Source organism: Hyperolius riggenbachi, chromosome 10, assembly GCF_040937935.1.
Source record: "Hyperolius riggenbachi isolate aHypRig1 chromosome 10, aHypRig1.pri, whole genome shotgun sequence".
Taxonomy (NCBI): Eukaryota; Metazoa; Chordata; class Amphibia; order Anura; family Hyperoliidae; genus Hyperolius; species Hyperolius riggenbachi.
The window spans coordinates 284,863,504-284,890,683 of NC_090655.1; the positions used below are offsets into that span (position 1 = coordinate 284,863,504).

The 27,180-nt window shown below is 47.9% G+C and overlaps 1 protein-coding gene across 1 annotated transcript in view; it reads left to right on the forward strand.

The window, feature by feature from the left end:
• Nucleotides 1-27,180, forward strand: part of LOC137537264 (zinc finger protein 850-like) — an 82,040-nt gene that overhangs the window by 21,360 nt on the left and 33,500 nt on the right. The window contains exon 8 of the mRNA XM_068259350.1: nt 7,544-7,605. Coding sequence (XP_068115451.1) covers nt 7,544-7,605 — 62 coding nt within the window. The remainder of the gene's footprint in view (nt 1-7,543; nt 7,606-27,180) is intronic.

Consider the following 27,180-nt stretch of genomic DNA (forward strand, 5'->3'; position numbering starts at 1 on the left):
TAAGCGCACTTAGGTGGAGGAGAGGCGGTTCCTGCCAGTATGGTGCTAAAGACACAGGCTGTTTGTAGTGCTGCGCTGGGTGCTGTAAGCACACTTAGGTGGAGGAGAGGCGGCCCCTGCCAGTATGGTACTAAAGGCACAGGCTGTGTGTAGTGCTGCGCTGGGTGCTGTAAGCGCACTTAGGTGGAGGAGAGGTGCCCCCAGCCAGTATGGTGATAAAGGCACAGGCTGTGTGTAGTGCTGCGCTGGGTGCTGTAAGCGCACTTAGGTGGAGGAGAGGCGGCCCCTGCCAGTATGGTGCTAAAGGCACAGGCTGTTTGTAGTGCTGCGCTGGGTGCTGTAAGCACACTTAGGTGGAGGAGAGGTGGCCCCCGCCAGTATGGTGCTAAAGACACAGGCTGTGTGTAGTGCTGCGCTGGGTGCTGTAAGCGCACTTAGGTGGAGGAGAGGCGGTTCCTGCCAGTATGGTGCTAAAGACACAGGCTGTTTGTAGTGCTGCGCTGGGTGCTGTAAGCGCACTTAGGTGGAGGAGAGGCGGTTCCTGCCAGTATGGTGCTAAAGACACAGGCTGTTTGTAGTGCTGCGCTGGGTGCTGTAAGCACACTTAGGTGGAGGAGAGGCGGCCCCTGCCAGTATGGTGCTAAAGGCACAGGCTGTTTGTAGTGCTGCGCTGGGTGCTGTAAGCACACTTAGGTGGAGGAGAGGCGGCCCCTGCCAGTATGGTGCTAAAGGCACAGGCTGTGTGTAGTGCTGCGCTGGGTGCTGTAAGCGCACTTAGGTTGAGGAGAGGCGGTTCCTGCCAGTATGGTGCTAAAGGCACAGGCTGTTTGTAGTGCTGCGATGGGTGCTGTAAGCACACTTAGGTGGAGGAGAGGCGGCCCCTGCCAGTATGGTGCTAAAGGCACAGGCTGTTTGTAGTGCTGCGCTGGGTGCAGTAAGCACACTTAGGTGGAGGAGAGGTGCCCCCAGCCAGTATGGTGATAAAGGCACAGGCAGTTTGTAGTGCTGCGCTGCGTACTGTAAGCGCACTTAGGTGGAGGAGAGGCGGTTCCTACCAGTATGGTGATAAAGACACAGGCAGTTTGTAGTGCTGAGCTGGGTACTGTAAGTGCACTTAGGTGGAGGAGAGGCGGTTCCTACCAGTATGGTGATAAAGGCACAGGCTGTGTGTAGTGCTGCACTGGCACTGTAAGCGCACTTAGGTGGAGGAGAGGTGCCCCCAGCCAGTATGGTGATAAAGGCACAGGCTGTGTGTAGTGCTGCGCTGCGTACTGTAAGCGCACTTAGGTGGAGGAGAGGCGGTTCCTACCAGTATGGTGATAAAGGCACAGGCTGTTTGTAGTGTTGCGCTGGGTACTGTAAGCGCACTTAGGTGGAGGAGAGGCGGTTCCTACCAGTATGGTGCTAAAGGCACAGGCTGTTTGTAGTGCTGCGCTGGGTACTGTAAGCGCACTTAGGTGGAGGAGAGGCGGTTCCTGCCAGTATATGGTGATAAAACACAGGCAGTTTGTAGTGCTGAGCTGGGTACTGTAAGTGCACTTAGGTGGAGGAGAGGCGGTTCCTACCAGTATGGTGCTAATTGCACAGGCTGTTTGTAGTGCTGCGCTGGGTACTGTAAGCGCACTTAGGTGGAGGAGAGGCGGTTCCTGCCAGTATATGGTGATAAAACACAGGCAGTTTGTAGTGCTGAGCTGGGTACTGTAAGTGCACTTAGGTGGAGGAGAGGCGGTTCCTACCAGTATGGTGATAAAGGCACAGGCTGTTTGTAGTGCTGCGCTGGGTGCTGTAAGCGCACTTAGGTGGAGGAGAGGCGGTTCCTACCAGTATGGTGCTAAAGACACAGGCTGTTTGTAGTGCTGCGTTGGGTGCTGTAAGTGCACTTAGGTGGAGGAGAGGCGGTTCCCGCCAGTATGGTGATAAAGGCACAGGCTGTATGTAGAGCTGCGCTGGGTGCTGTAAGCGCACTTAGGTGGAGGAGAGGTGGTTCCTACCAGTATGGTGATAAAGGCACAGGCTGTGTGTAGTGCTGCACTGGCACTGTAAGCGCACTTAGGTGGAGGAGAGGTGCCCCCAGCCAGTATGGTGATAAAGGCACAGGCTGTGTGTAGTGCTGCGCTGCGTACTGTAAGCGCACTTAGGTGGAGGAGAGGCGGTTCCTACCAGTATGGTGATAAAGGCACAGGCTGTTTGTAGTGTTGCGCTGGGTACTGTAAGCGCACTTAGGTGGAGGAGAGGCGGTTCCTACCAGTATGGTGCTAAAGGCACAGGCTGTTTGTAGTGCTGCGCTGGGTACTGTAAGCGCACTTAGGTGGAGGAGAGGCGGTTCCTGCCAGTATATGGTGATAAAACACAGGCAGTTTGTAGTGCTGAGCTGGGTACTGTAAGTGCACTTAGGTGGAGGAGAGGCGGTTCCTACCAGTATGGTGCTAAAGGCACAGGCTGTTTGTAGTGCTGCGCTGGGTACTGTAAGCGCACTTAGGTGGAGGAGAGGCGGTTCCTGCCAGTATATGGTGATAAAACACAGGCAGTTTGTAGTGCTGAGCTGGGTACTGTAAGTGCACTTAGGTGGAGGAGAGGCGGTTCCTACCAGTATGGTGATAAAGGCACAGGCTGTTTGTAGTGCTGCGCTGGGTGCTGTAAGCGCACTTAGGTGGAGGAGAGGCGGCCCCTACCAGTATGGTGATAAAGGCACAGGCAGTTTTTAGTGCTGCGTTGGGTGCTGTAAGCGTACTTAGGTGGAGGAGAGGCGGCCCCTGCCAGTATGGTGATAAAGGCACAGGCAGTTTGTAGTGCTGCGCTGGGTACTGTAAGTGCACTTAGGTGGAGGAGAGACGGCCCCCGCCAGTATGGTGATAAAGGCACAGGCAGTTTGTAGTGCTGCGCTGGGTACTGTAAGCGCACTTAGGTGGAGGAGAGGCGGCCCCTGCCAGTATGGTGATAAAGGCACAGGCTGTTTGTAGTGCTGAGCTGGGTACTGTAAGCGCACTTGGGTGGAGGAGAGGCGGCCCCAGCCAGTATGGTGATAAAGGCACAGGCAGTTTGTAGTGCTGAGCTGGGTACTGTAAGCGCACTTAGGTGGAGGAGAGGCGGTTCCTACCAATATGGTGATAAAGGCACAGGCTGTGTGTAGTGCTGCGCTGCGTACTGTAAGCGCACTTAGGTGGAGGAGAGGCGGTTCCTACCAGTATGGTGATAAAGGCACAGGCTGTTTGTAGTGTTGCGCTGGGTACTGTAAGCGCACTTAGGTGGAGGAGAGGCGGTTCCTACCAGTATGGTGCTAAAGGCACAGGCTGTTTGTAGTGCTGCGCTGGGTACTGTAAGCGCACTTAGGTGGAGGAGAGGCGGTTCCTGCCAGTATATGGTGATAAAACACAGGCAGTTTGTAGTGCTGAGCTGGGTACTGTAAGTGCACTTAGGTGGAGGAGAGGCGGTTCCTACCAGTATGGTGCTAAAGGCACAGGCTGTTTGTAGTGCTGCGCTGGGTACTGTAAGCGCACTTAGGTGGAGGAGAGGCGGCCCCTGCCAGTATGGTGCTAAAGACACAGGCAGTTTGTAGTGCTGAGCTGGGTACTGTAAGCGCACTTAGGTGGAGGAGAGGTGCCCCCAGCCAGTATGGTGATAAAGGCACAGGCTGTTCGTAGTGCTGCGCTGGGTGCTGTAAGCGCACTTAGGTGGAGGAGAGGCGGCCCCAGCCAGTATGGTGATAAAGGCACAGGCTGTTTGTAGTGCTGCGCTGGGTGCTGTAAGCGCACTTAGGTGGAGGAGAGGCGGCCCCTGCCAATATGGTGGACATTAGAGTAGCGGACTTGTGGGATCTGTAGATCGTATCGCTGCCACTGGCTGTCACTTGTATCTAGTGGGTCCACACAGGTCTATAGGTATTTTGTAGAAGGAAGGCGATTACCAGTATTTGCACCTTCTCCAGTTCTGGGCGTCTGTGTAGCCGCCGCTCTCTGGGCATTTTAGATTGGAAGGCAGATTAGCTGCGCTCCGTGCACGAAAGTGGAAGTGACGTCGCACTGACGTCAGCTTCTGGGCGGAAACGGGTCCGTCCGATGTTAGGGATGTTAGAGGGACAGGCCACTTCCCTCTCTAATGGGGAAACCTGCTAGTGGCCGTCCCCAGTTAGTGTAATGGCAGCGGCCATTTTGGTGAAGTAATGCCCTTGCTACTAACACGCAGGGCTATGCAAGTTGGATTGAATTGTATGAATGTCATACTCATAATAGAGCATAAAATAGAAGCTCATAGATATACATTTAAAAAGGCACATATAAACATAAATATAATAAAAAAAATAAAAAATTAATAGGAAAATCCAAGATAAGTGATAAGTAGCAATTGATTATAGTATCCATAGGTAAATGGTGTGGCTGTGTGGGTGTGTGTGTGTACACATAGAGTGGTCGTATCACCAGTATTGTATATTATGTCCCTCCGGTGGTAGATAGGGGCCGTAGCTGATGGGTTTTCACTCAACCCTGGGGGACAGACATTTATAGGTGTTAAAGGTGTATGGTGTAAGAGTAGCCTTTTGGTATACTAGGGGCGGGGCCAGAGGTATACTGAGTTAGTATTTGTCTGATGGCTATCCAACTTGCTTGCATAATATAAGAGGCCGATGTCTCACCCTGTACTAAAGTGATATAATGTGGACATGTCTATTAATTTATGTAGTCTGACCTTCTTAGCTGTCTACTGGGAGATATTGGAGTTGGGTATGGCACCAAACAGGCGTCCCCAGGATTCCCCAGGAGGTATCGCAGGGTGGGTAATCTGGTTTTCAGAGATTATGTTCAAGACAAATATTGAGGCCGTCTGGTTGTAGGGTTTCTAGTTTAAATATCCAAAACATTTCTTTCTTCTTGAGTTCGTTCGTCCGACTGGAGATTGTATCTGGTATGTGTTCAATGGGACATATTAAAGTATTTGACACTTTTTGATTGTGATATAATTTATAGTGTCTGGAGAACCCATGTCTCATGTAGCCTTTCTGTATGTTTCTTCTGTGTTGTCCCCATCTTGTACGGAGTTGTTGGATTGTGCGGCCTGCTACATATTGAAGTCCACATGGACAAGTGATAAGATAAATGACAAAGTTTGTTGCACAGTCTATGTCACTGGTATTGTCATGGGTCTCCCCTGTGACAGTAGATTTAAAATGTGTGGGGTTATGATCTAGCATCATGCAACATTGACATTTTTGTTGGTTACGGCGTTTTGCTTGGCCCTCTTTGTTGTTTCCCAGGTTGACCACCCCATATGATGATTTTCCTTGAGTTTTGTACAGCAGGAAACATTGATAGCGCTTCCAAACAGAGGCTGCACCCGAATTGACTACCTGCAATAGATGTGCAGAGCTCCACAATGTGGACTAAAATACACAACTTGCATTCAAAACAGGTACAGCAAAGGAGGACGTTAGCTTCAGCATAAATAATATGTGCACAAATTATTCCCTACTAGACTTCCCGACGGCGATGACAGGTCCTCTCGGGGAAGACCTACCGCTAGTCTAACGATAAAATCACGATTTTTTCCTAGTGCTGCTAGTCATAAAATGTTATACACATTTATCTCAAACAGACTCTCTGTTTGAGAAGGATGATTTTCCTTGTTGTCGTATCTTGCTGGGGGCTGTCTTCAGAGTTTTAGCTCTGCAGAAGATACATCTCGGTTTGGTTGTCGAGTTGTTTCTCAGCGTAGGGTCTGTCTGTAGTAGTGACCAGTGTTTGTCCATGATGGTTCTGATCGTATGGTGTTGGTTGGAAAATCTTGTCACAAAGTTGACTTCTTTTTCCTCTTCGGTGCCTTTCTAGTTGGTAGATTTCTTTAGCAAGGTATTTCTCTCTGTTCCTCTAGCCTTTCGTCTGGCCTTCTTGACCAGTTTATTAGGGAAGTGCCTTTCTGCAAACGTTTTGGTCAATATATCGGATTGTGTGTCAAAGGTTTTTATGTCACTGCAATTCTTTCGGATTCTGAGAAACTGACCGTAGGGAATTTTGTTTTTCCAGGGTTTATGGTGGTTACTTTTGTAATCTATGTAGTTGGCATAGACTGATGTGGATTTTAGACTTAGTTATACGATCTTCATGGTAGAGGACCAAATCCAAGACGTCGATTTGGTCCTTATTATAACATGATGTGAATGACAGGCCCCAGTCATTGCTGTTAAGGTATGTCTTGAAGTCCTCAATAGATGTGGCATCTCCATCCCACATTATGAACAGATCGTCGATGTATCTCCTGTAGATGATGATCTTGTTAGTGTACAGATTGTTGGGGCCTAATAGCAATTCTTCAAAGAAGCCCATTGTGAGATTCGCATAACTTGGCACAAAGCTCGCTCCCATGGCTGTTGACCTAAATGCATGTGTGCGAAAATTAACACATAAAAGATATTTTACTATCAAACGACTGAAGGGTATACAAACTACTAAGGATAAAACTATTAGCCCCATAGCCACATTCAGACGTTCCCGGGCAAGACTCCGTAACACTGCTACTGAGTGTGCTCTAGTGGCTGCCTTGCAAGCATCAGAATTATTATTATAAATATGGGCACATATAGTACTAAGCCTTGTTAGAACTTGCTTGTGTTCATTTTTTTTAATCTTCCATTGCAAAGGTTCATAAACCAAGTGCTTTAGCTATACAAATGAGGCAGGGTCTGCTGTCACATGCAGCCACGGCACTCCTGAATAGTAAATAAAAGCCCAAATATTTGTTTTATCTAGCTGAACAAGCACCCTTGATAACAAGAGTGCTGAAATGATCATTATGTGTGTTTAGGAGCTGAATGATCCAGATTTTACATCCACATTGATATGGCTGCTGTGCATAATTCAGAGTCAGGATACAACCCCTTAAAATGTACCTGAGACTGGGATATCAAAAATGTATTCTTACTTTTAGCCTCCTCCAGCCCCCTCCGGGCCAGATCGCTCCCACGCTGCTGTCATCCACTGCCTATACCCGGTAAGTCTTCCAGTCAGGGCCAGTTGGTGCAGGTGCAGTTGGGATGCGGTATGCCCCTGACAGGAGGACTTTACAGGGATATTTGCGGAGGCTGCGGGGAGGATGGCGGTGTGGGAGCGATCTGGCCGGAGGGGGCTGGAGGAAGCCCCAGGTATGTATAAAATATTTTTCCTTATTCATCTCTGGTTCACTTTAAGAGTAACTGGTACAAGTCATTTTTGATGTCTGTAGACCATTTTCCTCTGCTACAAAATTGCCTAGAATTTCCATAGCAGTGGGTTAGCTCATCGAAATATCCCTTGGTAGTGATTTCAAGGTCTCCTCGGGACTTCATGGGACTTAACCTTGGGCCTCTGCTGCGTTCAGTCTGATGTAAGTTAAAGGCATGGGAGAAATTGCTTCTTCTGGTAGGGAGAGCCAATCTTTCTAAAGTGATTATGCTCCCCAAGATTCTGCATGTAGTTTGGCATCCCCCTTCCATACGGCTGTCACCTGCAACCTTTACTAAGCTTAAAGTGGATCCGAGATAAACTTTTACTCATTGCATAATTGTTCCTTTCATTAGGTTTATAGGGCATTCCTCAAGCCAAATATGTGATAAGGATAAGGACCAGAGGCGCCAAAAGAGTAAAAACAATGCTAAGATTAAAAATTGGGGGGAGACGTACTCACCACCCGTCCAACAGACCAAGAACCAATATAAGACTCAATGTTCAGTCAGAAAAATAAACAATTTATTGGTGCTCCCAGGTGCTACGCGTTTCACGGGATTATCCCGCATCCTCAGGCAATCAAACAGGAGCACAAGCTACAAAAATACAAAACAATAACATACATAAATAAAAGACCCCAAGTACTTGTGATAATTTAAACAGAAGTCAGCGCTTCACAGGATAAAGTGCAAACAACAGTGCAGGCATATACCTTGTGTACATATCAACTTCAATTAATCAATCACTAGGATTCATTTTAGTATCTATATAAGCAGATGTTCAAGGGATACAACCTATTAAAATGATGAAGATGTGTAACCTGTATATCCTATATACCGCTACATGGTTAATCATAATGGCTATCATAACCCAGTATCTAGTGATTTACACTGGCATCATATGGTTGTGATGGTGTGTTAAATGATAAAGACTGACCAGGTCTATAATAACTTAACCTGAGATGAAATGGCCGCAGGGTCAAGCCAAATACTTTTGTTTTGTTTGTTTTAATACTCTAATCCCCTATAAACTAAACAAGCCTCGCCCACAGCTTCTCCAATGCCTTGGCACTCTCAGACTCATGTAGCAAGGGCTTATGAGAGCTCAGTCTGGGCAGGAGGAGGGGTTACTAGCCAGAGATTTCAGAGGCAGATGGGAGGAGAGGGGAGTGAAGTTTTCACAGGCTGAGGGGTGGAGATGCACAGCAGCTTGCCTGTGTGTAATGATCACAAACAGAATATAGCTGCTGTTGTATCACAGGCAGAAATAATCATATACTGTTGAAGCTGTTTGCAGCTAGATTTGCTGTGTAAATTATTTAAACTTTAGATAAGATATATAGACAAGTTACTTGTTATAGTTCGTTTTTCATCTCGGATCTGCTTTAATGTTTTATAAGTAGGGGAAAAGAAAAAACATGTGATACATAGAATCCCACCAGATAGCTTCATAAGAAGAATAACTTAATGCTTTACAGACTAGAGGAACTAAATTGATTACTGGCAAATGCATCTAAAATCGTGAATAGACACAAGTTGAACATTCTACCGATTTATAATGAATATATAATTTTTGGTATTTAATGACTTTTTTATTTTTTATTTTATTTTTTTATTTAATATTGCTACAGATTTTTATTGTAGTTTTATAATCCATTGTTCAGATTGACCTCTCATACACATACAATAGATTTTTTACTGTTGTATATAATTTTAGAGAATACTGGGATTTTTGATGCAGAACCTCATTTTTGATATTAAATAATTTCCTTGCATGTATATTTGTTCCTCCTAGCTCCACCTATTGCCTGATGAAGCGGGATGTAACCCATGAAACGCATTGCTATCATTCTGGAGTATACTTGAATAAAGATATTTTTCAGTGAAGAACTGATTGTGTTTTTAACAATTTTATCCTTATCTGGCACCTCAGTTTTGAACAATTGTTTATCATAAGAAAAATACATCATTGGCGGTATAAAGGACTCAATTTTATTTGTTCTCAAAAATGGAATATTCGAATGAAAACTTTAGACGTCAAATAATTATAAAACCATCTACACATATAAAATGACAATGAAAAGTGCAACACTGGATTTTATCCGACATTAAATCTGTGTATAGCACATCCGTGGATGCACCATGGCTGACACTCTCCTTTAAAGTGAATAAGCACAGTTTGATGTAATAAGGAAAATAACTGGCATCCTCCTTCAAAATAATTTAGGCAGATCAGTAATATGCGCACAAATGTTGAAGTCATCGGATGCACAAACAGCTTGTTCCAAGAAGGTAGCACACTGTATAGCATTCCTCACTCAGCTTCTCAGTAGCTGTAAAAAAAAAAAAAATTGTCAAAAATTGAACTTTCTAAGAGCAGAAATCGCATGCTTGTATTTTCCAGCACAGGCCACATTCATTGAAGTCTGAGGTAAAGATACTGTTCAATTCCCGCCACAAATGACCCCATTAGTGAAACTACACCCACTGAGGTATCCATCTATGGGTACGTTGATAATTTTGGCAGCATAGATTATTGGTGGAAATTGATGGAAAATATAACATCAAAATGAAAAATTCATGTTTTTTATTCAGACGTGTCAGTTTTGCATTTTATTTTTTTTTACAAATCTAGGCCAAAGATCTGAGGCCTGGATCAGGACTCTGCTGTAGAGAATCAGTGTCCTCCCCAGGCTCTTTTAGCCGGGTGCTCCACCCAGCTAGTATTTGTGAGCACCAGGCTGTCATTGGCTCACCTCCCCCTCTGCTATAAGCAGAGTTGCGCAAAGAAGCACCAGCCCTGCATTCTCTCATATTGCCCCACCCGGCTACTATTTCATGCCACCCGGCTGGAAAAAAATTCTGGGGAGAACACTGATGTCCTTACTATTGTTATATCCCCCAGCCAGAGACTTCAGGCCTAGATCAGGACTCTGCTGTAGGGAATCAATGTCCTTACTATTATTATATCCCCAGCCAGAGACCTCAGGCCTAGATCAGGACTGTGCTGTAGGGAATCAGTGTCCTTACTATTGTTATATCCCCAGCCAGAGACCTCAGGCCTAGATCAGGGCTCTACTGTAGGGAATCAGTGTCCTTACTATTGTTATATCCCCAGCCAGAGACCTCAGGCCTAGATCAGGACTCTGCTGTAGGGAATCCATGTCCTTACTATTGTTATATCCCCAGCCAGAAACCTCAGTCCTAGATCAGGACTCTGCTGTAGAGAATCAGTGTCCTTACTATTGTTATATCCCTGTAACGATTGGTGTCAGCACACAGAGAGAATCTGATTATTGATGATCTGCAGAATCTTCAAAAATACAGATGTATACTTGATTATGGATGATCTGCAGAATCACCAATAATACAAGTATGACTAACCTCTGGACACCCAATGAAGTGTAAGTGTTTGGTGTAACTGTAGGCTATCTCCCATGAGGCAGGAGAAACAGGCAGCTCGGCCAGGAACCACCTGAGGGGCAAGTGGCCCTCGGCTGTGCAGGGACTATCTCCTTGAGAGAGGGAATAGAGAGAACCTGGCAACCAGTGATACTTGGTGATCAGATAATAGACTGTACTGCAGCCAGGGGACTCCAGAGGAGTAAAGGCCACTGGCTGCTAGCAGGCCCGGACTCTCTGAGGAGCAGGAGTCCTAATAGCTAACTGACACTTGGTGGAATAGTGTCACAGCTAGTACAGATAGACTGAGCACTCAAGGGATGAGTGACAGCCTGGAGGGTCGGGCAGGCCAGGTCGGCAACACACGAGCAGATAAGGTACAGAGACAGAAGGCTGATTCGGTAACCGGGTACAGGCAGGGTTTGGCAACAGGTAGGCAGATATGCAGAGGTACCGAATCAGAAAGCAAGAGAGAGGTCGACAGAGCAAATAGTCATAACAGATATAAAGCACAGTCCTAGTCTGAGGTGTGAGGTCCTTGGTCTCGACACCCAGGAACTAGTCTAGATAATAACTCAGCAATGACACAGTAATCCTAAGCTTGGGTGTGAGGTCCTTGGTCTCAACACCCCGGAACTGGTCTAAAGTATAACACAGTAATGACACGGTGATCCTAAGCTTGGGTGTGAGGTCCTTGGTTTCAACACCCCGGAACTGGTCTAAAGTATAACACAGCAATGACACAGTGATCCTAAGCTTGGGTGTGAGGTCCTTGGTCTCAACACCACGGAACTGGTCTAAAGTATAACACAGCAATGACGCAGTGATCCTAAGCTTGGGTGTGAGGTCCTTGGTCTCAACACCCCGGAACTGGTCTAAAGTATAATACAGCAGTAATCTGGCTAAGTGTGAATTCCCAGGTCCACCTGGTTCTAACACACTGTGGAATCTGACTGAGGTCTGAGTGCTCACACTTAAGTATTCGCAACGGCAGACAACCAGAGACTGACCAGCAAGATCTATATATACTGCAGCGCTCCTCTGCGCCGCCCTGCGCCACTCAGCCAATCAGTAACTGCGCTGTGATCAGCTGATCGACCTGATCAGCTGATCCCTCTCCTACTAAGGAGTCTCTGCGGTCTCTGGCTGGGGGGATATAACAATAGTAAGGACATGGATTCCCTACAGCAGAGTCCTGATCTAGGCCTGAGGTCTCTGGCTCTGGGGATATAACAATAGTAAGGACATTGATTCCCTACAGCAGAGTCCTGATCTAGGCCTGAGGTCTCTGGCTGGGGGATATAACAATAGTAAGGACATGGATTCTCTACAGCAGAGTCCTGATCTAGGCCTGAGGTCTCTGGCTGGGGATATAACAATAGTAAGGACACTGATTCCCTACAGCAGAGTCCTGATCTAGGCCTGAGGTCTCTGGCTGGGGATATAACAATAGTAAGGACATTGATTCCCTACAGCAGAGTCCTGATCTAGGCCTGAGGTCTCTGGCTGGGGGGATATAACAATAGTAAGGACATTGATTCCCTACAGCAGAGTTCTGATCTAGGCCTGAGGTCTCTGGCTGGGGGATATAACAATAGTAAGGACACTGATTCCCTACAGCAGAGTCCTGATCTAGGCCTGAGGTCTCTTGCTGGGGGATATAACAATAGTAAGGACATTGATTCTCTACAGCAGAGTCCTGATCTAGGCCTGAGGTCTCTGGCTCTGGGGATATAACAATAGTAAGGACACTGATTCCCTACAGCAGAGTCCTGATCTAGGCCTGAGATCTCTGGCTTGAGGATATAACAATAGTAAAGACACTGATTCCCTACAGCAGAGTCCTGATCTAGGCCTGAGGTCTCTGGCTGGGGATATAACAATAGTAAGGACACTGATTCCCTACAGCAGAGTCCTGATCTAGGCCTGAGGTCTCTGGCTGGGGATATAACAATAGTAAGGACACTGATTCCCTACAGCAGAGTCCTGATCTAGGCCTGAGGTCTCTGGCTGGGGATATAACAATAGTAAGGACATGGATTCCCTACAGCAGAGTCCTGATCTAGGCTGAGGTCTCTGGCTGGGGATATAACAATAGTAAGGACACTGATTCCCTACAGCAGAGTCCTGATCTAGGCCTGAGGTGTCTGGCTGGGGGATATAACAATAGTAAGGACATTGATTCCCTACAGCAGAGTCCTGATCTAGGCCTGAGGTCTCTGGCTGGAGGATATAACAATAGTAAAGACACTGATTCCCTACAGCAGAGTCCTGATCTAGGCCTGAGGTCTCTGGCTGGGGATATAACAATAGTAAGGACACTGATTCCCTACAGCAGAGTCCTGATCTAGGCCTGAGGTCTCTGGCTGGGGATATAACAATAGTAAGGACACTGATTCCCTACAGCAGAGTCCTGATCTAGGCCTGAGGTCTCTGGCTGGGGGATATAACAATAGTAAGGACACTGATTCCCTACAGCAGAGTCCTGATCTAGGCCTGAGGTCTCTGGCTGGGGGGATATAACCATAGTAAGGACATTGATTCCCTACAGCAGAGTCCTGATCTAGGCCTGAGGTCTCTGGCTGGGGATATAACAATAGTAAGGACATTGATTCCCTACAGCAGAGTCCTGATCTAGGCCTGAGGTCTCTGGCTGGGGATATAACAATAGTAAGGACGTGGATTCCCTACAGCAGAGTCCTGATCTAGGCCTGAGGTCTCTGGCTGGGGGATATAAAAATAGTAAGGACATTGATTCCCTACAGCAGAGTCCTGATCTAGGCCTGAGGTCTCTGGCTGGGGGGATATAACAATAGTAAGGACATTGATTCCCTACAGCAGAGTCCTGATCTAGGCCTGAGGTCTCTGGCTGGGGATATAACAATAGTAAGGACGTGGATTCCCTACAGCAGAGTCCTGATCTAGGCCTGAGGTCTCTGGCTGGGGGATATAACCATAGTAAAGACATTGATTCTCTACAGCAGAGTCCTGATCTAGGCCTGAGGTCTCTGGCTGGGGATATAACAATAGTAAGGACATTGATTCCCTACAGCAGAGTCCTGATCTAGGCCTGAGGTCTCTGGCTGGGGATATAACAATAGTAAGGACATTGATTCCCTACAGCAGAGTCCTGATCTAGGCCTGAGGTCTCTGGCTGGGGATATAACAATAGTAAGGACGTGGATTCCCTACAGCAGAGTCCTGATCTAGGCCTGAGGTCTCTGGCTGGGGGGATATAACAATAGTAAGGACATTGATTCCCTACAGCAGAGTCCTGATCTAGGCCTGAGGTCTCTGGCTGGGGATATAACAATAGTAAGGACATTGATTCCCTACAGCAGAGTCCTGATCTAGGCCTGAGGTCTCTGGCTGGGGATATAACAATAGTAAGGACGTGGATTCCCTACAGCAGAGTCCTGATCTAGGCCTGAGGTCTCTGGCTGGGGGATATAAAAATAGTAAGGACATTGATTCCCTACAGCAGAGTCATGATCTAGGCCTGAGGTCTCTGGCTAGGGGGATATAACAATAGTAAGGACATTGATTCTGTACAGCAGAGTCCTGATCTAGGCTGAGGTCTCTGGCTGGGGCTATAACAATAGTAAGGACACTGATTCCCTACAGCAGAGTCCTGATCTAGGCTGAGGTCTCTGGCTGGGGATATAACAGTAGTAAGGACATGGATTCCCTACATCAGAGTCCTGATCTAGGCCTGAGGTCTCTGGCTGGGGGATATAACAATAGTAAGGACATGGATTCCCTACAGCAGAGTCCTGATCTAGGCTGAGGTCTCTGGCTGGGGATATAACAATAGTAAGGACATTGATTCCCTACAGCAGAGTCCTGATCTAGGCTGAGGTCTCTGGCTGGGGGGATATAACAATAGTAAGGACATGGATTCCCTACAGCAGAGTCCTGATCTAGGCTGAGGTCTCTGGCTGGGGATATAACAATAGTAAGGACATTGATTCCCTACAGCAGAGTCCTGATCTAGGCTGAGGTCTCTGGCTGGGGGGATATAACAATAGTAAGGACATGGATTCCCTACAGCAGAGTCCTGATCTAGGCTGAGGTCTCTGGCTGGGGATATAACAATAGTAAGGACATTGATTCCCTACAGCAGAGTCCTGATCTAGGCTGAGGTCTCTGGCTGGGGGGATATAACAATAGTAAGGACATTGATTCCCTACAGCAGAGTCCTGATCTAGGCTGAGGTCTCTGGCTGGGGATATAACAATAGTAAGGACATTGATTCCCTACAGCAGAGTCCTGATCTAGGCCTGAGGTCTCTGGCTGGGGGGATATAACAATAGTAAGGACATTGATTCCCTACAGCAAAGTCCTGATCAAGGCCTGAGGTCTCTGGCTGGAGGATATAACAATAGTAAGGACATTGATTCCCTACAGCAAAGTCCTGATCTAGGCCTGAGGTCTCTGGCTGGAGGATATAACAATAGTAAGGACATGGATTCCCTACAGCAGAGTCCTGATCTAGGCTGAGGTCTCTGGCTGGGGATATAACAATAGTAAGGACATTGATTCCCTACAGCAGAGTCCTGATCTAGGCTGAGGTCTCTGGCTGGGGGGATATAACAATAGTAAGGACATTGATTCCCTACAGCAGAGTCCTGATCTAGGCTGAGGTCTCTGGCTGGGGATATAACAATAGTAAGGACATTGATTCCCTACAGCAGAGTCCTGATCTAGGCCTGAGGTCTCTGGCTGGGGGGATATAACAATAGTAAGGACATTGATTCCCTACAGCAAAGTCCTGATCTAGGCCTGAGGTCTCTGGCTGGGGATATAACAATAGTAAGGACACTGATTCCCTACAGCAGAGTCCTGATCTAGGCCTGAGGTCTCTGGCTGGGGATATAACAATAGTAAGGACATTGATTCCCTACAGCAGAGTCCTGATCTAGGCCTGAGGTCTCTGGCTGGGGGATATAACAATAGTAAGGACACTGATTCCCTACAGCAGAGTGCTGATCTAGGCCTGAGGTATCTGGCTGGGGGATATAACAATAGTAAGGACACTGATTCCCTACAGCAGAGTCCTGATCTAGGCCTGAGATCTCTGGCTGGGGATATAACAATAGTAAGGACATTGATTCCCTACAGCAGAGTCCTGATCTAGGCCTGAGATCTCTGGCTGGGGATATAACAATAGTAAGGACACTGATTCCCTACAGCAGAGTCCTGATCTAGGCTGAGGTCTTTGGCTGGGGGGATATAACAATAGCAAGGACATTGATTCCCTAAAGCAGAGTCCTGATCTAGGCCTGAGGTCTCTGGCTGGGGATATAACAATAGTAAGGACACTGATTCCCTACAGCAGAGTCCTGATCTAGGCCTGAGGTCTCTGGCTGGGGATATAACAATAGTAAGGACATGGATTCCCTACAGCAGAGTCCTGATCTAGGCCTGAGGTCTCTGGCTGGGGATATAACAATAGTAAGGACACTGATTCCCTACAGCAGAGTCCTGATCTAGGCCTGAGGTCTCTGGCTGGGGGATATAACAATAGTAAAGACACAGATTCCCTACAGCAGATTCCTGATCTAGGCCTGAGGTCTCTGGCTGGGGATATAACAATAGTAAGGACACTGATTCCCTACAGCAGAGTCCTGATCTAGGCCTGAGGTCTCTGGCTGGGGGATATAACAATAGTAAGGACACTGATTCCCTACAGCAGAGTCCTGATCTAGGCTGAGGTCTCTGGCTGGGGGGATATAACAATAGTAAGGACATTGATTCCCTACAGCAGAGTCCTGATCTAGGCCTGAGGTCTCTTGCTGGGGATATAACAATAGTAAGGACACTGATTCCCTACAGCAGAGTCCTGATCTAGGCCTGAGGTCTCTGGCTGGGGATATAACAATAGTAAGGACATGGATTCCCTACAGCAGAGTCCTGATCTAGGCCTGAGGTCTCTGGCTGTGAATATAACAATAGTAAGGACACTGATTCCCTACAGCAGAGTCCTGATCTAGGCCTGAGGTCTCTGGCTGGGGGATATAACAATAGTAAGGACATTGATTCCCTGCAGCAGAGTCCTGATCTAGGCCTGAGGTCTCTGGCTGGGGATATAACAATAGTAAGGACATGGATTCCCTACAGCAGAGTCCAGATCTAGGCCTGAGGTCTCTGGCTGGGGAGATATAACAATAGTAAGGACACTGATTCCCTACAGCAGAGTCCTGATCTAGGCCTGAGGTCTCTGGCTGGGGGATATAACAATAGTAAGGACACTGATTCCCTACAGCAGAGTCCTGATCTAGGCCTGAGGTCTCTGGCTGGGAGGATATAACAATAGTAAGGACACTGATTCCCTACAGCAGAGTCCTGATCTAGGCTGAGGTCTCTGGCTGGGGGGATATAACAATAGTAAGGACATTGATTCCCTACAGCAGAGTCCTGATCTAGGCTGAGGTCGCTGGCTGGGGATATAACAATAGTAAGGACATTGATTCCCTACAGCAGAGTCCTGATCTAGGCTGAGGTCTCTGGCTGGGGATATAACAATAGTAAGGACATGGATTCCCTACAGCAGAGTCCTGATCTAGGCCTGAGGTCTCTGGCTGGGGGATATAACAATAGTAAGGACACTGATTCCCTACAGCAGAGTCCTGATCTAGGCTGAGGTCTCTGGCTGGGGGGATATAACAATAGTAAGGACATGGATTCCCTACAGCAGAGTCCTGATCTAGGCTGAGGTCTCTGGCTGGGGGATATAACAATAGTAAGGACACTGATTCCCTACAGCAGAGTCCTGATCTAGGCTGAGGTCTCTGGCTGGGAGGATATAACAATAGTAAGGACATTGATTCCCTACAGCAGAGTCCTGATCTAGGCCTGAGGTCTCTGGCTGGGGGTATAACAATAGTAAGGACACTGATTCCCTACAGCAGAGTCCCGATCTAGGCCTGAGGTCTCTGGCTGGGGATATAACAATAGTAAGGACATGGATTCCCTACAGCAGAGTCCTGATCTAGGCCTGAGGTCTCTGGCTGGGGATATAACAATAGTAAAGACACTGATTCCCTACAGCAGAGTCCTGATCTAGGCCTGAGGTCTCTGGCTTGAGGATATAACAATAGTAAGGACACTGATTCCCTACAGCAGAGTCCTGATCTAGGCCTGAGGTCTCTGGCTTGAGGATATAACAATAGTAAAGACACTGATTCCCTACAGCAGAGTCCTGATCTAGGCCTGAGGTCTCTGGCTGGGGATATAACAATAGTAAGGACACTGATTCCCTACAGCAGAGTCCTGATCTAGGCTGAGGTCTCTGGCTGGGGGGATATAACAATAGTAAGGACATTGATTCCCTACAGCAGAGTCCTGATCTAGGCCTGAGGTCTCTTGCTGGGGATATAACAATAGTAAGGACACTGATTCCCTACAGCAGAGTCCTGATCTAGGCCTGAGGTCTCTGGCTGGGGATATAACAATAGTAAGGACATGGATTCCCTACAGCAGAGTCCTGATCTAGGCCTGAGGTCTCTGGCTGTGTATATAACAATAGTAAGGACACTGATTCCCTACAGCAGAGTCCTGATCTAGGCCTGAGGTCTCTGGCTGGGGATATAACAATAGTAAGGACATGGATTCCCTACAACAGAGTCCTGATCTAGGCCTGAGGTCTCTGGCTGGGGATATAACAATAGTAAGGACATGGATTCCCTACAGCAGAGTCCAGATCTAGGCCTGAGGTCTCTGGCTGGGGGGATATAACAATAGTAAGGACATTGATTCCCTACAGCAGAGTCCTGATCTAGGCCTGAGGTCTCTGGCTGGGGATATAACAATAGTAAGGACATGGATTCCCTACAGCAGAGTCCTGATCTAGGCCTGAGATCTCTGGCTGGGGGATATAACAATAGTAAGGACATGGATTCCCTACAGCAGAGTCCTGATCTAGGCCTGAGGTCTCTGGCTGGGGATATAACAATAGTAAGGACATTGATTCCCTACAGCAGAGTCCTGATCTAGGCCTGAGGTCTCTGGCTGGGGATATAACAATAATAAGGACATTGATTCCCTACAGCAGAGTCCTGATCTAGGCCTGAGGTCTCTGGCTGGGGGATATAACAATAGTAAGGACATGGATTCCCTACAGCAGAGTCCTGATCTAGGCCTGAGGTCTCTGGCTGGGGATATAACAATAGTAAGGACATTGGTTCCCTACAGCAGAGTCCTGATCTAGGCCTGAGGTCTCTGGCTGGGGGGTATAACAATAGTAAGGACATGGATTCCCTACTGCAGAGTCCTGATCTAGGCCTGAGGTCTCTGGCTGGGGATATAACAATAGTAAGGACATTGATTCTCTACAGCAGAGTCCTGATCTAGGCCTGAGGTCTCTGGCTGGGGATATAACATTAGTAAGGACAATGATTCCCTACAGCAGAGTCTTGATCTAGGCCTGAGGTCTCTGGCTGGGGATATAACAATAGTAAGGACATTGATTCCCTACAGCAGAGTCCTGATCTAGGCCTGAGGTCTCTGGCTGGGGGATATAACAATAGTAAGGACATTGATTCCCTACAGCAGAGTCCTGATCTAGGCCTGAGGTCTCTGGCTGGGGATATAACAATAGTAAGGACATGGATTCCCTACAGCAGAGTCCTGATCTAGGCCTGAGGTCTCTGGCTGGGGATATAACAATAGTAAGGACATTGGTTCCCTACAGCAGAGTCCTGATCTAGGCCTGAGGTCTCTGGCTGGGGATATATCAATAGTAAGGACATTGATTCCCTACAGCAGAGTCCTGATCTAGGCCTGAGGTCTCTGGCTGGGGATATAACAATAGTAAGGACATGGATTCCCTACAGCAGAGTCCTGGTCTAGGCCTGAGGTCTCTGGCTGGGGGGATATAACCATAGTAAGGACATTGGTTCCCTACAGCAGAGTCCTGATCTAGGCCTGAGGTCTCTAACTGGGGATATAACAATAGTAAGGAGACTGATTCCCTACAGCAGAGTCCTGATCTAGGCCTGAGGTCTCTGGCTGGGGATATAACAATAGTAAGGACACTGATTCCCTACAGCAGAGTCCTGATCTAGGCCTGAGGTCTCTGGCTGGGGGATATAACAATAGTAAGGACATTGATTCCCTACAGCAGAGTCCTGATCTAGGCCTGAGGTCTCTGGCTGGGGGATATAACAATAGTAAGGACATGGATTCCCTACAGCAGAGTCCTGATCTAGGCCTGGGGTCTCTGGCTGGGGGATATAACAATAGTAAGGACACTGATTCCCTTCAGCAGAGTCCTGATCTAGGCCTGAGGTCTCTAACTGGGGATATAACAATAGTAAGGAGACTGATTCCCTACTGCAGAGTCCTGATCTAGGCCTGAGGTCTCTGGCTGGGGGATATAACAATAGTAAGGACATAGATTGTAAAGTCAGGTGATGCGGGGTCTTCGGATTGGCTTCAAAGGACAAGGCAGCGCAGGTAAGTATAAACTTTCTTTCATAGGATGGCTGCCGGATTTTAATTTTAGCGCCGAGACCTGTTTTATCGAATTGCTGTAAAATTGGATGATTTTATTGTACAGTGTGTGGCCACCTTTAGGCTATTATGGAAATCTATCTCTTATTTGTGGTATCACCCCGTTCGCGATCCTTCGTGGAAGGTTCGGTTCGCGCGAATTTTTGCAAACCGCAATAGACTTGTAACGATGGGTGTCTGCACACAGAGAGTGTCAGATTATTGGTGATCTGCAGTATCACCAATAATACAGACGTATACCTGATTATCAATGATCTGCAGAATCACCAATAATGCAAGTATGAGTATGACTAACCTCTGGACCCGTAACAGTTGTAAGTGTTTGGTGCAACAGTAACTGCGAAGATCCGACCTCACCAGAGGGCTGGTGAGGAACTATCAGTACACTGTACGTGTACTAGTGTAAGTTCCAGCAGGCTGGAAAGTACAGTAACGAAAAGGCTGAATCTCCCGGGGAGCGGGTGATTCAGATACTACTGCAGGCACGAGGACACCCGGGGGGCGGGTGACCCAGACTGGACAGAAGTCAAGGAGATACAATATAACTTTAATGACATATGCCCTATAAGAGCGGGTAATAGGCTGAATGACAGTTTAGCAAACAGTTGCACCAGAGGAGCTGGTGTAATCAATACCTCACCAGTGGCGAGGGCCCACTGGTGAGTAGAGTGGTCAGGCAGGCTCGGTTCGGCAACAGAGAGGTAAGTATATACAAAATCGTGAGACAGGAGAGTAATCAGTAATCAGGCAGAGGTTCAGCAACAGGTGGACAGATGGGCAGAAGTACAAGATCAGAAGACAGATACAAAGTCAAGTGCTAGCCAAAGTCGTAAACAGGAGATCAATACAGTAAAAATATCCTAGCCTGGGTGTGACGTCCTTGGTATCAACACCCCGGATCTAGTCTATACACAATAACAGATAACCACAGTAATATCCCTAACTTGGTGTGAAATCCGTAGCATCAACACCAGGGAAGCTATCTAAGGTCTGCGCGCTAACACGCAAGTATTCACGACGACAGACAAAGTGGAAATGCCGGCTGGAGGCTTATGAGGCAGAGGAGACCCCACTGGCACGCCCCTCTCCAGCCAATCCTGAGCGCCGTAGGTCTCCCCTGACGTCAGCCGACCAGCCGGTCAGCTGACGCCTCTCCTCCCTGAATAAAGGTCCTGTCTATGCGCGCGCCCGCGCAAGACAGCGACCCTATGGGCGGCAGAAAGCCCTGTCCTCTGTGTCCTACACGCCGAGGATACGGGCAAGAACACCGAGATGGGTGGGGCGGCGGAAGCGTTCGCCGCAGCCGATATCCCCCAGGTCTCTTCCGAGGAGGCGGCTGCAGCGGCGGCACCGCTCGCCGCTGCTGCTATGACAGTACCCCCCCCCCCCCTCTAGGCGTGAACTCCGGACACGCTTCCTGAGTTGCTCCTCCTCTGTTTACCCCAACCATCACAGGGTGGGAGGGAGGGGAATATTTCTGCGAGCGGGACCTCAATCTCCTGGACCTGATTGGGAGGGCCCAAACTCTATCTGCCGGACTAACTTTCCAATCCCCCACCTGTTCTTCACCATGCATTAAAGGAGCCCCTGTGTTGGCAAATTGATCACCCTGTAGTCCTATAGAAGCAACAACTAGACCTTCTGGGAGGATGCTCACAGGGGTAAAAGGTTGCACAGATTCTGGCTCAAAGCATCTCGAGAGAGCATCTGCTTTAATATTCTTACTGCCTGGTCTAAACATAATAATGAAGTCAAATCGAGTGAAAAATAGGGACCACCGGGCCTGTCTAGGTGTAAGCCGTTTAGCACCTTCAATATACTGTAAATTCTTGTGGTCCGTAAAAACTGTGACCGTGTGCTGAGCCCCCTCAAGCCAGTGGCGCCATTCCTCAAATGCAAGTTTGATGGCCAATAGCTCCCCATTCCCTATATCATAGTTTCTCTCTGCTGGAGAGAACTTCCTGGAGAAGTAAGCGCACGGATATAATTTGCCCTGTAAGCCAGAGCGCTGAGAGAGCACGGCTCCCACCCCAATCTCTGACGCATCCACCTCTACCAAAAAAGGAAGGGACACATCTACCCGCTTCAAAATGGGGGCCGAGCAAAATCGTTGTTTAAGTGCGGCAAATGCAGACAGAGCTTCTGATGACCAATTGTGGGTGTCCATTCCCTTCTTGGTAAGATTCGTAAGAGGGGCCACTATTGATGAGTACCCCTTGATAAACCGTCTATAGTAATTGGCAAACCCCAAGAAGCGTTGAAGGGATTTTAATCCGGCAGGACGAGGCCACTCTAAAACGGCCGATAGCTTATTCGGGTCCATCTCTAACTCATGAGTCAAGATTATGAACCCAAGAAAAGGAACCCGAGAGACTTCAAAGACACATTTCTCAATCTTAGCGAACAGGGAGTTTTGACGTAATTTATTCAAAACAAATTTGACATGATCCCTGTGTTCAGACAAGGTACGGGAAAAAATGAGGATATCATCCAAATAAACCAAAACAAATTGTCCCAATACCTCCCTAAAAACCTAATTGATCAGTTCTTGGAAGACGGCTGGGGCATTACACAACCCGAAGGGCATCACAAGATATTCATAATGCCCATTGGGCAAGTTGAACGCCGTCTTCCATTCGTCACCCTCTCTTATCCGTATCAAGTTGTAGGCCCCCCGTAAATCAAGTTTGGAAAACACAGTTGCATTTGTGACTTGAGAGAATAACCCGTTGATTAGGGGCAAAGGATAGCGATTTTTTTTTACTGTAATCTTATTCAACCCCCTATAATCGATACATGGTCTGAGATCACCATCTTTCTTTTTAACAAAAAAGAAACCAGCACCGGCCGGGGACCTGGATGGCCTAATAAAACCCTTAGCCAAATTCACTGTAATATACTCCTTCATTGCCAGCTTTTCTGGTCCTGACAGGTTATATAAATGACCCCTAGGGGGCATGCAACCAGACCTCAAATCTATGGGACAGTCGAAGTCTCGATGGGGGGGGAGCTTGTCGGCTGCCCGAGAGCAGAACATATCCGCGAACTCGCAATACAGTATGGGTAACCCTTCCACTTGAACTGTAGTACTACCCAGTGTCACTTTAGTTAAGCAATGCTCTTGACAGTACGGAGACCAACTTAGTAACTGGCCGGAAGCCCAGTCCAATCGAGGAGCGTGCTTCTCCAGCCATGGCATCCCCAATAGTACTGAAGTGGTGATCATTTTTATCACACAGAACTGAATAGTCTCCTTGTGGAGAGCCCCGATCTGACATGATAGGACCGGGGTCTGTAAAGGAGACTGTCGGTTCTGTAACGAGGAGCTGTCTACTGCTGTGATTGTCAGCTCCTGAGCTAAGGGCTGGAGAGGGAGCCCAAGCCGGACAGCAAAGTCATAACTCATAAAGTTGGTGACCGAACCTGAATCTAGAAATGCCTGCATCTCCAAGACTTGGTCTTGCCAAGTAATAGCACAAGGCAAAAGGAATCTGTCTTCTGCTGAAGGGACGGCTGAACCACCCAAAGTGGTACTACCTATGACCAGAGTGCAGTACAGCATCTCCGTCTCCAGCGGAGACTCTGAATTTACCGACCCTGATTCTGCCGGAAGAGCCGATTTCTTTGGGTTCTCTAATTCATAACCCAAAGGTGAGTCTGGGACCCTGCAAGAAGGACTTTCTACATGCCCTTTATGTCTTTTGACCTCCGAGAGTTTGGTGTGCCCTATCTGTAGTGGTTTAACAGAGGATGGAGAGGAAGGCGTAGGGACCGTAAAAGTGGCAGATATAGCCCTACCTGGGGTTCTACCCCGCATTTGTTACTGATAGCGGACTCGCCTATCAATTTTGACAGCCAGAGAAATGGCCTTATCCAAAGTCTCGGGTTCCGGGTGACCCAACATAAGCCCGGCCACAGTGTCAGACAATCCTGAGAGGAAGTAGTCCAAGAGTGCGTACTGCCCCCACCTGGCTGAAACTGCCCATCTCCGAAACTCTGCAGCATAAATCTCGACAGAACCCTGTCCCTGTCTGAGGGTTTCTAACTTCCTCTCAGATGTCACAGCCAAATCAGGGTCGCCATAAATTACAGCCATGGCTTTAAAAAACTCCTATACCGAGACCAAGGCCTCATGCCCTGTAGGGAGACTATATGCCCAAGACTGGGAATCTCCACACAATAAAGTCTTAAGGAACGTGACCCGTTGAGCTTCAGTGCCTGAGGAAACGGGACGTAATTCAAAATAGGACAAGCATCTATGCTTGAAATGACTAAAGTCCGAGCGATGCCCCGAGAATTTCTCTGGTGGGGGTACCCTCGGCTCGATCACAGAGGGGGGGACACTCGGGTGTTAGGATCTAAAAGACGGTTAACTGACTCAGATAGTTGGTTAATCTGCGTCTGTTGAGCCTCCACCATTTTAATGAGTTAATTAACGGTGACAGTTAACACGTTGACCCGTTGGCAGAGTGCCTCCATAATACTTTATGGTCTGTCGTTCTGTAACGGTTGGTGTCAGCACACAGAGAGTGTCAGATTATTGGTGATCTGCAGTATCACCAATAATACAGACGTATACCTGATTATCAATGATCTGCAGAATCACCAATAATGCAAGTATGAGTATGACTAACCTCTGGACCCGTAACAGTTGTAAGTGTTTGGTGCAACAGTAACTGCGAAGATCCGACCTCACCAGAGGGCTGGTGAGGAACTATCAGTACACTGTACGTGTACTAGTGTAAGTTCCAGCAGGCTGGAAAGTACAGTAACGAAAAGGCTGAATCTCCCGGGGAGCGGGTGATTCAGATACTACTGCAGGCACGAGGACACCCGGGGGGCGGGTGACCCAGACTGGACAGAAGTCAAGGAGATACAATATAACTTTAATGACATATGCCCTATAAGAGCGGGTAATAGGCTGAATGACAGTTTAGCAAACAGTTGCACCAGAGGAGCTGGTGTAATCAATACCTCACCAGTGGCGAGGGCCCACTGGTGAGTAGAGTGGTCAGGCAGGCTCGGTTCGGCAACAGAGAGGTAAGTATATACAAAATCGTGAGACAGGAGAGTAATCAGTAATCAGGCAGAGGTTCAGCAACAGGTGGACAGATGGGCAGAAGTACAAGATCAGAAGACAGATACAAAGTCAAGTGCTAGCCAGAGTCGTAAACAGGAGATCAATACAGTAAAAATATCCTAGCCTGGGTGTGACGTCCTTGGTATCAACACCCCGGATCTAGTCTATACACAATAACAGATAACCACAGTAATATCCCTAACTTGGTGTGAAATCCGTAGCATCAACACCAGGGAAGCTATCTAAGGTCTGCGCGCTAACACGCAAGTATTCATGACGACAGGCAAAGTGGAAATGCCGGCTGGAGGCTTATGAGGCAGAGGAGACCCCACTGGCAAGCCCCTCTCTCTTCAGCCAATCCTGAGCGCCGTAGGTCTCCCCTGACATCAGCCGGTCAGCTGACGCCTCTCCTCCCTGAATAAAGGTCCTGTCTATGCGCGCGCCCGCGCAAGACAGCGACCCTATGGGTGGCAGAAAGCCCTGTCCTCGGCGTCCTACACGCCAAGGATACGGGCAAGAACACCGAGACGGCTGGGGCGGCGGAAGCGTTCGCCGCAGCCGATATCCCCCAGGTCTCTTCCGAGGAGGCGGCTGCAGCGGCGGCACCGCTCGCCGCTGCTGCTATGACAAGACTTCAATGGGGAGGCGAACTTTCAAATCTGGGAAAAATTATGCTGGCCACAAAAGTGATGGAAAAGATGTTTCAAGGGGTCTAACACCTGGAGGGGGGCATGGCGGATTGGGATACATGCCAAAAGTCCCGGGGAAAAATCTGGATTTGACGCAAAGCAGCGTTTAAGGGCTGAAATCACATTGAATGCTAAATTGCAGGCCTAAAGTGCTTTCAAACATCTTGCATGTGTATACATCAATCAGGGAGTGTAAATAGAGTACTGCTTCACACTAACACACCAAACTCACTGTAACGCACTGCAAACAGCGGTTTGTGTAGTGACGGCCATGCTGGACTACTGCGCAACATGGCGAGATTGCTCTTCCTCACTCAGTGATGTCTGGTTAGGTAATGTCTGTCTGCCTTATCAACTTTCGATGGTTCTTTCTCTACCACTGTTAAAGCTTACAGTACATCTATTTTTTTTACATTACATTTTTTACTTGCTGTTCAGTACCTGCAACGAGAATCTATTATGGAGGGCAAGTCTGCCATTGTGACCAAGGGTAATGGCTGGGGAATCCTTGGTGTGATTCCGGTCTGGAGTTGTAGCCTTACAAACGGCTACCACCACACATCCAGGCAAGGAGGGCAGCAGGCATGCCCGGCCTGCCCCGAGGTTGTGACCAAAAATAACAATACAGGACTCAGGAGGACTTTTGAGGCCCTAATGTAATGAATTAACTTTAAATCCATTAACGAGAATCAGTTATGGAGGGCAAGTCTGATGGTGCCTTCACTGCGATTCACCAGGTTGGTCTCCGTCGAGAATCTGTTATGGAGGTCAAGTCTGACATTGTGACCACTGACCATGGCTAATGGCAGGGGAACCCTTCCTGGTGTGATTCCGGTCCGGAGTTGTAGCCTAACAACGGCTACCACCACACATCCAGCCAAGGAAGGCAGCAGTCAGGCATGCCCGCCCGCCCGCCCCTAGGTAGTGACCAAAAATAACAATACAGGAGGCGGACTATCGAGGGCTTGCTGTATTTGAAATGAATTAACTTTAAATCCTTTAACGAGAACCAGTTATGGCGGGCAAAGATGACACCACATTCCTTTCACGAGAATCATATGGAGGCGGGCAAGTCTGCCATTTGTGACCCCGGGTAATGGCCGGGGAATGAGGGATGGAATCCGGTGTGGAGCCTGAGAAACGGCTACCACTACACATCCAAGGAGGGCAGCAGGCAGGCATGCACGCCCGCCCCGAGGTAGTGACCAAAAATAACAATACAGGACGACTCAGGAGGACTTTTGAGGCCCTAATGTAATGAATCAACTTTAAATCCTTTAACGAGAATCCGTTATGGAGGGCAAGTC